The sequence below is a fragment of the Puma concolor genome, chromosome B3 (assembly GCF_028749965.1).
Source record: "Puma concolor isolate L17-30 chromosome B3, mPumCon1.1.hap2, whole genome shotgun sequence".
NCBI classification, from domain to species: domain Eukaryota; kingdom Metazoa; phylum Chordata; class Mammalia; order Carnivora; family Felidae; genus Puma; species Puma concolor.
The window spans coordinates 142,876,943-142,889,332 of NC_141672.1; the positions used below are offsets into that span (position 1 = coordinate 142,876,943).

The following is a 12,390-nucleotide window of genomic DNA, read 5'->3' on the forward strand; positions in this document are numbered from 1 at the left end:
ACGCAGGTGGAGGGACTGTGACAGAACTACGGGCATAAATGGCACAGCTACAAATGTTGAACTTATTTGAAGGAAGAACAAAGGCCATAAGGGCTGTTGCTCTTGAGAGTCGTGTTAATGATGCACAAAGTCAGCCGGCAACAGGGGCTGTCTCTTGTTACAGAGCACGGAGAGTTTTTCCTGTGCCTATTAGCCACGGACTGCAATTCTATCCCTAGAATCTCAGAAATTTTGAGCTGTAGGAGACCTTTGGCATCATCTGCTTCTAACCTAATCCTCTCATTTTACAGAGGAGGCCTTTGGGGCCCAGAAAGGTTAAGTGACTTATTCAAGGTCACTAGATAGGACGAGCAGGGCAGGCACTAGGACCCAGGTCTCAGAACCCCAAGACTGGAGCTTCTCCCAGCCCCTCTCACTGCATCTGTGTGTCCATCTCAAAATAACGGCCTTGGCCTTGGGAGAGCAGTGGTGGAACTACTACTAGTCAAGCATGTCGTAGAGACTGAGGCACCCCTGAAAGTTCCTTTGCTCGTGGGCATTTTGCAGCACCTTGTACCTGGGTTTCCTTCTTAACGGAGAGACTACACGCGCGGTTTTAACGATCAGTTACAGCATTTTATGAGTAAATCCACTCAAAACGACTGGTGGGGGCGGGAGAGGTGTGCGGCTCTCTGGCTGAGGACCGACCCATCAGGTCTGCGGTAAGCCCAGCCCTTCTTTTCTCGGAGATTGGAGGTGGGGTGGGGGCGGGGAGATGCTTCCTTTCCCTCTGGCACAATACCCAGCCCCCACCCCCCACCTTCTGGGTGGCTTCTTCTCCCCACCTGGGCTGCCTGATGTTCCTATTAACCAGATTTCGCCTGCCCAGAAAAGGGAGGAAGGGGCACACGAAATAGTACAACCGCAGCGTAGTTTGCTATGTCTGGAACAAGTTCAGAATATTAATCCTTTGTGGCAGATTGAACTTGGAAAGCGAGAGTGCCATGAAATGAAATGCAGCAAGGTAAATTAAAATGAATGTCAGGAGTTTTGTTCTGAAATTGCCAGTTAATTAATGCCTGGTTTTATGCACACATATTCATACGTATTTAATATATGTGTTAAATATGTATTTATATATATATATATATATAATACATATATACTGCACGCACACATGTCCTCTCTCACACTTACACATATGTCTTCTTAAATTCTGTATTCAAGTCCCAGTTCTAGATCTAGCTGCTCCATAAGTCCTTCCCTGGTTAATTTTTTCCTAGGCGAATTTATTCTCGTCCCCAAGTTCCTAAAGTATAGATAGCCTTAAGATAAACTTCTTTTCAAACTCTTGTTGCACAACAGTGCAGTGGGAACGCAAACTGGTGCAGCCACTGTGGAAAACAGTATGGAGGTTCCGCAGAAAGTTAAAACGAGAACAACCGGGGCAGCTAGGTGGCCCAGTCGATTAAGCACCCGACTCTTGGTTTCGGCTCAGGCCACGATCTTTCGGTTCATGAGTTTGAGCCTCACGGTGCTTGGGATTCTCTCTCTCCCTCTCTCTGCTCCTCCCCTGCTCGTGCTCTGTCTCTCCCTCAAAATAAATAAATAAACATTAAAAAAAGTTTTTAAAATAGAACTACCTTGGGGCGCCTGGGTGGCGCAGTTGGTTAAGCGTCCGACTTCAGCCAGGTCACGATCTCGCGGTCTGTGAGTTCGAGCCCCGCGTCAGGCTCTGAGCTGATGGCTCGGAGCCTGGAGCCTGTTTCCAATTCTGTGTCTCCCTCTCTCTCTGCCCCTCCCCCGTTCATGCTCTGTCTCTCTCTGTCCCAAAAATAAATAAAAACGTTGAAGAAAAAAAAAAAATTAAAAAAATAAAATAAAATAGAACTACCTTAACAATCTGGTAATTGCACTGGTGGGTATTTATCCCCCAAAGTACAAAAACACTAATTCAAAGGGATAGATGCACCCCTATGTTTATAGTAGCATGCTAAGCAAAATAAGTCAGAGAAAGACAAATACCAGGGGCGCCTGGGTGGCTCAGTCGGTTAAGCGTCCGACTCTTGATTTCAGCTGAGGTCATGATCTCACGGTTCGTGAGATTGAGCCTCGAGTCAGGCTCTGCACTGATGGCCTGGAGCCTGCTTGAGATTCTTTCCCTCCCCCTCTCTCCCCACCACCCCCCCATTCAAGCTCGCTCTTTCTCTCTCTCAAAATAAATAAACTTAAAAAAAAAAAAAAAAAAAACAAGCAAAGGGAAAAAAAAAAAAAGAGACAAACCAAGAAACAGACTCTTAACTCGAGAGAACATGCTGTTGGTCACCAGAAGGAAGGTGGGGGGATGAGGGAAATGGGTTGAGGACTAAATACACCGGGTGATGTACCGAAGTGTTGAATCACTGTTTTGTGCACCTGAACCTAATGTAAACACTGTAAGTTAACTATACTGGAATTAAAATAAAATTAAAAAAAAAGATAAGCGTCTTTTCTCCCCAGTTAAAATGAGAGTTCTACTTCGTCGCGGTCCTACGCAATGCTTAGTATAGTGGTCGGGTCCTTAAGCCACTGAAGTTCAAGAGAGGTGGCCCTGGGGACACCCTGCTCCTTGGGACTTCAAGTCCAAGCCTTGGATCAAGGGTGCATATCTGGACGGTAATAATTAAAATCCTTCATAGGGTTGCCTTCACTGAATTGAATTCAGTTTAAAACCTTGGCATTTTTTGAGGGTTGCAGAAATTAATTCTCTGCTGCATTTGCTATTAAAAAAAGTTGTAGGAGGACATTGCCTATCACATCACTCAAGGTCCCCTTATATAAAGTCCCGCAGAGGCTCTTTTTAAATAACTCTGGTGCCAGAAAAACCCTGCTTCCCCTTCATATCTGTCATGCTTTCTGGGATAAGAGCACAGACATGTTCTGTTTCTTTCGATTTTGGAGAACCGTAGGTTTGACTGGGTTTCCGTTTTTCCTTTCGCACTCAGAAAGCTCAGGTCCATTTCTAGGCTTGCTCCCGTACATAATCGTGTACATTGAAGAGGTGTTTTTCTTGTCTAGATGGTCTTAATTTCTTAAGATTTTGTTAGTTGCTATTTTAGAGCTTTTTTCCCCCTAATAAAAATATTTATTATTATTATTATGAATTTTGGAAAAGAGAAGAAAAAGTGTCTGTACTCTAATAACCCAGTGATCGTAGCATCTGGAAAGATTTGAGCATATAATATTTCCTTCTGGGGGCACCTGGGTGGCTCATTTGGTTAAGTGTCTGACTCGGTTCAGGTCATGATCTCACGTTTTGTGAGTTCGAGCCTCTGTGCTGACAGCTCGGAGCCTGGAGCCTGCTTCAGATTTTGTGTCTCCCTCTATCTCTACCTCTTCTCTGCTCAAACCCTTTCTCTCTCTCTCTCTCTCTCTCAAAAATAAACATTAAAAAAAAGAGTATTTCATTCTGTAGCATTGGAAATTGCAGACCAGAGATTCTAGAAGTAACAATGGCTTAAACATGCAAGGGATTATTCTCTCACATAAAAGAAACCTGGAGGTAGGCAGTACAGGTCTGATACAATGGCGCCATGAAATCATCAGGGACCCCAGGCTTCTGTCTTTCCACTCTGCTGTCATCTTAATGTGGCTTCTAGAATGACCTCAAGGTCACTTCATGGCCCAAGATGGCTGCTGGGGGTGCAGCCATGTTGCCTACATTCCAGGGATGCCGGAAGGGAGAAGGATGGAAAAAGAGTTAACTCCCTGCCTTTTAGGGAGTCTTCGGAGAAATCAGACCAGCGCCTTCAGAATTGGCTAGAATTTAGTCATGTTGATTCACCAACCTGCAAGGGCAGCTGTAGTTTTTTTCCCAGGAGGCAGGACCATTTTACAGGTCTCTGTTACAAGGAAGAAGGGGAGACTTCCTTCTGGGAAGCAGTGAGCCGTCTGCTACATTTCTGGATCGTTCTCCATGCATATATGTTCAGTGTTTTCTTGAATCCGTCTCAGATAGTTTGTGGGAAAAGTCAAGGCTTAGATAAACATCAGTGTGAATAACAACAAAACACTACATTGTAAGTACCACTCCGCCCTTCCATAGTTTTTCTATGAGTTTATTATTTAGACGTATGCTGATGGTGTATGTTTTGTTGAATATTCAGTCAATACAGAGTTATCCAGGGCCAGAGGGATGTTATGCAGGTTTCTCCACGGGTAGCGTATTCTGATGCCCGTAGGAACCACTCAGACATCCTGAATGATTAAGCAGGCGGCGGGGGGCGGGGGGTGGGGGGTCAGTGTTGCGGACCATGATGGAGAGGCCTCATCTGGAGGGGGCGGCCCCCTCTCAGCTCCATCCATTGTTGCCAAGTGAGAACACAAGCTCAGCGTTGCCAAATCTTCTAATTTTTTTTCTTTTCTTAATGTTTGTTTATTTCTGAGAGAGAGAGAGAGAGAGAGAGAGCGCGTGCAAGGGAGCCGGAGAGGGGCAGAGAGACGGGGGACAGAGGATCTGAAGCAGGCTCTGTGCTGACAGCAGAGAGCACGACGCAGGGCTCGAACTCATGAACTGTGAGATCATGACCTGAGCTGAAGTCAGACGTTTGACCAACTGAGCCATCCAGGCGCTGCAATTTTTTTTTTTTTCCCAAGAGACACCAGAAATTCAGATTTTTTATCTGAAATTTCCTGCTGTTTATAAGTTGGCAGTCAATAAACTCAATTTTTTTAAATGCCAGCCACAGGCAGCGTCATCCGGTGGGCTTCTGCTAGAGGATCTTTGGTCTGTCCCGTCCCGTTTTCCAGTTGGTGGCCGAGCCCGGGAAAGGTCAGGCACGCTGTGATGTGGCTGAGGACTTTGCTCTTTGGTCCCCACCTCAACAAAGCCTGGCCCTCCGTGGCTAATTTGTCTCAGAATACGAAGAAATAATAAAAATCTGAGGTTGAGCAAGGCTACTCTGAAGGTTAATTGGGTCCCCCCTTCAACCGGCTTTCATTTCCGGTTGAAGTCATTTCAGCGTGGTGGAATCGGAGAACACTGGGCTGGGTTCCCAGCTCTGCTGTCTGTCTCACTGCTGTGTGACTTTGGGCAAGCCGCTGGTGTGTCCTCTGCGTTTTCGGCCTTGTCCTTTGTCTTTCTTGCCTGCTTCTCTCTCTCTGTCTTTTCTTCCTTTCAGATAGTACAGCGTGGTGGTTAGAAGGAGGGCCTCAGGAGCCAGATACGAATCCTGGTTTCTCTACCTAATCGCTGGGTGGCCTTGGACAAGTTGCTCAGATTTTCTATGCCTCAGTTTCCTCATCTGCGAAATGGGGATAATAATAGTACCTACTTCACAGTGTGCAGCAAGGATGCAACGCGCTGGTGTGCACGGAATGTCCCAGGGACAGAGCCTGGCACGTAGATCGCACTGTGTAAACACTGGCTGGCCCCTCCACCCCCACCCTTTTCTCTTTCCTGTTTCCCCTGCTGCTTTGGAAGCCATGCATTTTCAGAGCACTGGGCCCGGCTCTGGGTCCCCACTCACAGGGAGCACGTTTAGCTCTTGGCGCCCCTCCACAGCCAGCCCCCGGCCCCCAGCCCCGATGCAGACCTGGCAGGCAATGTGGCTTTCCCACCACAGGCTTCCAGTGCTGTGCTGTTCTGGTACGGGGTTTCTGAGCCCGTCCACGCCCTTAGCCTTGTGACATTTTTTTTTCTGTTGTTGCTATATGTTTGGGAGAGAAGGAACGAGTCAATTGACTGCTGTCTTGACCTCAGGCCTTGCTGAGTTATTGCCACGGTCACCCAGGTGATACCCGTCAGTTGCTTCTGAAGATGATGTTAGGAGATAAAGCGTGAGAGCCGTGTGGGTTTGCCTTAGCCGGAGTTCTGAACGCAGCAGGTAACTTGTCCTGGAGACCAGAGAGAGCCCGTCAGCGTGTGGCTCCACCAAGATTTTCCCCGGCAGGTTTGTGCCAACAGCCAAGTGGCCAAGAGTGTGGCACCCGTGTTAATGAAAGAAATTGCCTTTTTCCGTAAAGACTGGAAAGGAAGAGAAACTTCGCCTGTGCTTTCATTTTAATTAAATTGCCTCTTTCTCATCCTTTAGAACCTGACCATCTCATCTTTTCAGCTTTTAGGTTAATTTGAATAAGAGATCGGACGTGAGTGGCCCCGCTGGACAACTCTTCAAGGACAGTTAATATTCTCAGTAGAGAGGAACAAGGGGCATAGAGGTATGTATGGCCCAGACTTTTATTTTTGCTTCTCCTCCCTTTATGTGAGTAAGCAGTGAGAGGAAGTGGGGAGGGAGGGACTTATTTTCTTAATTCAATAAAATTTCAGTTCTTGACCCACAAGGAAACTGGTAAAGCCACCTGCTGCATCTGTCCTCTTCTCAACAAAGGGGACAAGAAAGAGCCATGTTACCAGCATTGTGTCAGAGAGACTTTGGAACTCCTGCTGGATCCTGGTTTGGGCCCTTTGCTCGCTAGACATAAAAACCCGTATTAGTGAACAGCAGCATCTTGGAAATTTGTCTCCTCCCGGCTCGACTGGCTTAGGTGGCAGGGTTGCGGTGAATTGAGGGACCAGCGCTGTGGAACGCTTTGTGGTGCTGTGTATGTTTTGAGGCCGCAAACCCCATGGAGAACCTGATTAAATCTGCAGATCCTCACCACAGAAAGCTACGTACACACAAACCTTCACATAGAATTTTAGGGTGTTCCTGGACCCTAGAGTACGGTAGGGGGCCCACTGTAAGTTACTTATAAACCGTAAGTTTATAAGTAGACTTTAGGAGACATGGTCCCAGGAGTGAGGTGACACGGGTCCAGAAGTTAGGTTTTAAGGCAACTGTCTGATCATAAAGGTTCAAAGGTTAATACAGCTGAAAGTATATTTTGAGATCTAGCCTTGATTCAACATTGTGTTGGATAAATTTTTTTTTAAGTTTTTTTTAGGTTTTTATTTATGTATTTTGAGAGAGACAGAGAATGAGTGAGCGGAGGAGGGACAGAGAGAGAAGGAGGGAGAGAATCCCAAGCAGGGAACCAGGAATCCACGCAGGGAACTGTGAGATCATGACCTGACCCGAAATCAAGAATTGGCCGCTAAACCAACTGAGCCACCCAGGCGCCGCATGTCGAATGTTTGAAAATTATTTTCTTGCCTTGACGGTGGAAGGCTAGTTGAGCCGTGATCCTTGATGGCCTTTCTTACTGAGTTGGCACCCCTGCCAGAAATCATCGGCGGTATGTTCGGGTCCTGCATTTGCCAGAGTCACCTTGACCTTTGAAAAGGGTTTCTGGGGTAAAGAAGAAAAAGGGGTCTCTAGGGAGTTCATCCGGTTATGCCACACATTTTCAGGAGATTGTTGTGTCTTGCCCCTTCTGCCTGTGCTGTTGGCCACCGGAGTTCTCTGCTGACTGTTTTTAGCAGAGGCTAGTAGACGCCATTCCAGGGAAGCTGTTGCCATAGCTACCTTGGCTGTGAGTTACCATTTTCTCCTTTTTGTTAGCTTGTGGTTTCCCTGATTTTTAAGGTAACAGCTAATGTGCTGTTTTTCTTCTGAGCAGCAAGGCAAAGACTGGATTTTTGTTGCTGTTGCCCTTGTTGTTGTTGATGTTTGGTTTTCTGTGTTTGGAAGGTTTGTGTGTGTGTGTGTGTGTGTGTGTGTGTGTGTGTGTGTGTGTGTGTTGTATGTAAGGTAAAGCTACCACAAAAGATAAACTATTAGGAGAGCTTGGGGGAAAAGCCCAATCTGCATACACATTTTCCACACTCCCGATTTTTGGTTTGGGTCTGGCGGTCCACTTTTACCCTGATTTGGGGACGAATGGTTGTAGTCAGGTACACCCTACCTGAAACCCCCAGGGTCAAAGATCGCTGCCACCTGGGCCGAGTCTGAACTTGACCCCAGCACCGGGGCTGCCCCCGAGGAGCAGATGGCTGAGTCACGCCCAGGACACGATAGTCACATGTGTAGGCAGTAGCATCCGTCCCGGTCTCTGTTCCAGGCTGTCACCATGTCGCTTCGCACACACCTGGTGCGGAGCGATTCACGGCCGCCGGTCCGCAGAAACCAGCGTGCCGCCCCCAGTCTCTGGCCGGACTTTCCCCTGCTCCCCAAAGGATGTTCTTGTCAGCATTTTCTAAGCTGCTTATCTTCGAAGTGCTCATTAGATTAAAAACAACCAAAAACCCTACCCAGTGTATCAGTGCTCGGGACTGTGTGTGATTTGGGTTGTCGCCAGTCCCGGTGATGGCTCGAAGGCCCCGATGGCAGTTGCCCCGGGGACGCTATGGACATCTCATAGCTGGCTTTGCCTCTTAGTGTGGTGGCTCCTCCCCTCCTCACTGTGCTTCTGACCCCAGACATGTGCTTCTCCCCAGATCAAGATGAATGCCATGCTGGAGACCCCCGAGCTCCCGGCCGTGTTTGACGGGGTGAAGCTGGCCGCAGTGGCTGCCGTGTTATATGTGATCGTCCGGTGTTTGAATCTGAAGAGCCCCACGGCCCCGCCTGACCTCTACTTCCAGGACTCGGGGCTCTCGCGCTTTCTGCTCAAGTCCTGTCCTCTTCTGACCAAAGAGTGAGTAGACCTCGCGCCCACCGTATGCCCATCTGCTCATCTGTTTGGCTGGTGCAGTGTTCAGAGAATCTTGTCACATTTTGTCCTCAAGGCATCCATGTAGGATAGGGTCATTGGTGTCAAAACCGCCACAGTCTCAGTACACATCTGGTGTTTGAATCCTGGAGGGTAGGAGACAGGGTGGGATCTTCGTTGCCTAGAAGCTTCCCTCCCTCACTGTGGTGTCGGCGTCCGTGACGAGGGCCTTGCGGAAAGCAGTCGTCACGTTTAGGTCGTATTCTAGCCCTTTACCAAGTGTGCTGTTGTCCGTCCTCAGTCGGAGGAACTGTGCTTACCGAAAATAATTACTGAGCAGAAAAGCGCGGACTTCCCAGCTGGGTACTCTCCACCTCTGTCATTGAAAAGTACTGAATAGTAGCCAAGAGAATACTTGCGTTGTGAGGGAGCCAGGTCTCCCTGCCCGAGGCCCGGGCCTGTAGATGGGAGGTGCCAAGGGTGAACGCTGCTTCTGACAGAGGAACCCTGATGGCGAAGAAGCGGCAGTCTGCGTTCCATCACACCCGCCTTCAAGAGGCGTGTGGTGTTATTTTTCCCTGGTGACGTCTTCCGAACAGCCCTGTCTTCCTTTAGGGCTCGGGCCACATGTGGGGCACGAAGCGTCCCTTGCTCTGCTGGGTCTGAATCCCTTCCCGCTTTCTCCTTCTTGCTGCTTCACCACCTGTGCCTCTTGCCGCCGATTCTATTCTGCCGGGTGCACCTCATCCGATGGAAGCTGCCGGCAGAGCCGTCTTCCTGAACCGCGTCCCCTCGGCGCGGAAACTCGAGTTTCTGATACTCGGAGTTTCTGATACTCAGTGGACGGTGGTAGAAGCTTTCCCTCTCTCCCGACAGCACCTCTCACCCCCTCTAGGGGGTCGGTGACATCGGGCAAATGATCTTCTTCTAAGAGTGGACAGATGGGCCACAGACCCATCTGAGAGTTTGGGCCCTTGCTTTGTCTTGTGTGATTATCTAGTTGATTTTTACTTGCTCTTAGCCAAGGGCGACGAGCTGCCCTTGTGGACTCTGTGTGTTTGGGGTGTTCGCGTGGAGTTTTCTTTGTTGCAACAGTGACGCCAGGCCCCAAAAGTTAAGTTGAGAGTGACTCAGAACTCAAGTCGTGTCGCCTAATACTTGTGGAGTGTCACATACGGTACAGATGTCATCATGTCGAATTTGGAACCGCTAAGGGGCCTTCACATCACCACAGGGGGACGGGAGAAGTGGGCAGTAGGAAAGTCGTTCGTATTCAGCAGCGTTTGCGGTGAGAAAGCTCTCCTCCCTGAGGGCTGTGCACAGAATCTGTGTGCTTTCCAAATCGGCCGGCATTTTTCTTCACCACTTAATTTATTATTATTTTAATGTTTATTCTTTTTTTTTTTTTTTTTTTTGAGAGAGAGAGAGAGAGAGAGCATGAGCAGGGGAGGGGCAGACAGAGAGAGAGAGAGAGAGGATCCGAAGCAGGCTCTGCACTGACAGCAGTGAGCCCGACATGGGGCTCCAACTCACAAACCATGAGATCGTAACCTGAGCCAAAGTCGGACGCTTAACCAACTGGGCCACCCAGGCGCCCCTTCACTACTTAGAGAATTCACTAGTCTGGACTGGCCAATACCATTGGCACCTATTTTCATATTGAGTGGGACCCAGCTAGACCAAGTTCCTCGCCATCTTATTTTTAGAGAAAAAAAATGAAGGTATTAAGTAACTAGGTAAGCTAACGTGTAGATTACATGAGTGCAAATTTCTACCCAGCGTTGGTTCCTGAGTAACTAGAGGAGGCCACAGAAAAGCTGCTGTTTTCCAGGCTCTGGAAAAACATCACATATGGTTTGATTCCATAATAATAGTTCCAAGCTTAAAAAAAAAAAAAAAAAGTTGATTATAGCAGATTTTTACCTCTTTCCATGTTTTCCTTTAAAAAATAACCTAGAAACATTAAACCCAACAGTTCTCTTTGTTCTTTTTCCTCTCTGGCATGCTCTCTCCCTCAGCCTGGGGTGTGGCACCATATGACGTCCCGTTGAGATGGCCCCACCCACTCTCCTGGTGTGGAAGTGGATCCCCAGCCACAGACCTCCATGGGACCCCCACTGCTACACCACCCCTGTCATTAACCAGCCACACGCTCCCTCCTGGTGAAACCCAAATTAGGGAGTGGTGGAGATCAGCCTCAGTTACTTACCCACAGTTTGAAGGTAGTTCCCCAAAGACTGTTTCCTTCCGAGACCTGTCCCTTTGAGAATGGGACTAGCCTTCTCTGAGCATGTAGGAACATTACTTAAACAGTTAAATTCTAAACACCCGAGCTTTCTGACTTGAACATGACAAATGATCAAAGAACAAAAGGGTTCACTTTTTCCCCTCCATCTTGTAACCTTTTTTTTTTTAATGTTTATTTTGAGAGAGAGAGAGAGAGAGAGTGAACAGGGGAGGGGCAGAGAGAGAGGGAAACAGAGGATCTAAAGCAGGTTCTGTGCCGACAGCAGGAGGCCAGTGTGGGGCTCAAACTCACAACCCGTGAGATCGTGACCTGAGCCAAAGTCGGACGCGCAACTGATTGAGCCACCCGGGCGCCCTAACTAACCTCTTACTTTTTATTTAGGTTCTAATCTTAGAAATAACTACATCCTGCTCTCATGTAGCTTATCACTAGAGTGTTTCACGTTACCCTGTTTTGTCTATGTTACTGCATTTTAAATTTGCTGAGTCTCTCGTAGACATTATTCATTTACTCTTAATGACTTTAAGGTTGGACTCGTTTTTCCTCTCATTTTGAGGATGAGGAAACTTCCCAGTAGCAGAGACGGTAACTGAATCCAGCCTTGGTTCCCCTCTTACCCATGGAGAGATGGGCAGACTCTTCTCAAGGTGCAGAGAAGTGAGCAGAGAGCACTAAGGGGCTGGCCCGAGATGAGAGCCTTCGGCAGGACTGGCCCCAGAGCGGCCTTCCGATTCCCACGTGACCCTCTTTCTATTTTAATCGCTCTGTCGGGAGCCACTGTCCTTGATGTTCTTCCTCTGTGTCACGTTTCTGTAACAGCCTCCCGTGTATTTGAAGCTGAGGACAGGAAGCATGTCTGTTATGGGTGAAAGTGCTTCTCCTGAGACTTTGAAGATTTTTTTTCCTAGCGGAAGCCCGTCTGCAGCCTTCACAAACAATGGCCTGGGCTAGAAAGTTCAGTTAACTGATTTCCCGCAAACTAATGGTGTTACTCGGTTAACCTGACTGAAGGCAGCCGGTTATTATGACTTAGGTGTGGAATCAGATCTTATCCCCCTGCTGTTCTGCTATAGGGAAAAAAAAAAAAAAGCTGATGAAAGGTGAAGATTGAAAACATGTTATGAGAATAAATTTTTTTTCTCTGTTTCAACATTAGTTTTTGAATCTGTTTTAAGATAATCTATCCAAAGATACATTAGAAACGCATCTTTTAATGTCTGGAGGAAAACACGGCATGATGTGTTTCTTGATCACTAAGCAACAGATCAATATTTACCTAGTGATTCACTTTTTTTTGTTCTCAGGAAATGTCTGCTTTCAGTGAAACCCGGCAGACTAAAGCTCAGTTCAGAATTGGGAGAAAATCTAGATGATGCTACAAATCTCCACTTTTTTCTGAATTAAAAGTTTAATGCATATGCATTTTCTGAAACTGAAAAGTAAAGTAAACCACACGAAAATCATCTATCAGTCTCCTACTCAAAGTTCCATCCCATTACTCCTTGGGTGATCATCCCTGTGGGTTTTTTTTCTTCCGTAGAGACTTTCCCCCGCAAAATCAGGGGTCTGTCTGTATAGCATTGGGTGGCCTG

The 12,390-nt window shown here is 47.6% G+C and overlaps 1 protein-coding gene across 1 annotated transcript in view; it reads left to right on the top strand.

The window, feature by feature from the left end:
* Positions 1 to 12,390, top strand: part of ABHD2 (abhydrolase domain containing 2, acylglycerol lipase) — a 106,298-nt gene that overhangs the window by 17,771 nt on the left and 76,137 nt on the right. Inside the window, exons 2-3 of the mRNA XM_086711597.1 lie at positions 6,075 to 6,177; positions 8,336 to 8,535. Of these exons, the coding sequence (XP_086567723.1) occupies positions 8,342 to 8,535 (194 nt within the window). The 5' untranslated portion in view covers positions 6,075 to 6,177; positions 8,336 to 8,341. The remainder of the gene's footprint in view (positions 1 to 6,074; positions 6,178 to 8,335; positions 8,536 to 12,390) is intronic.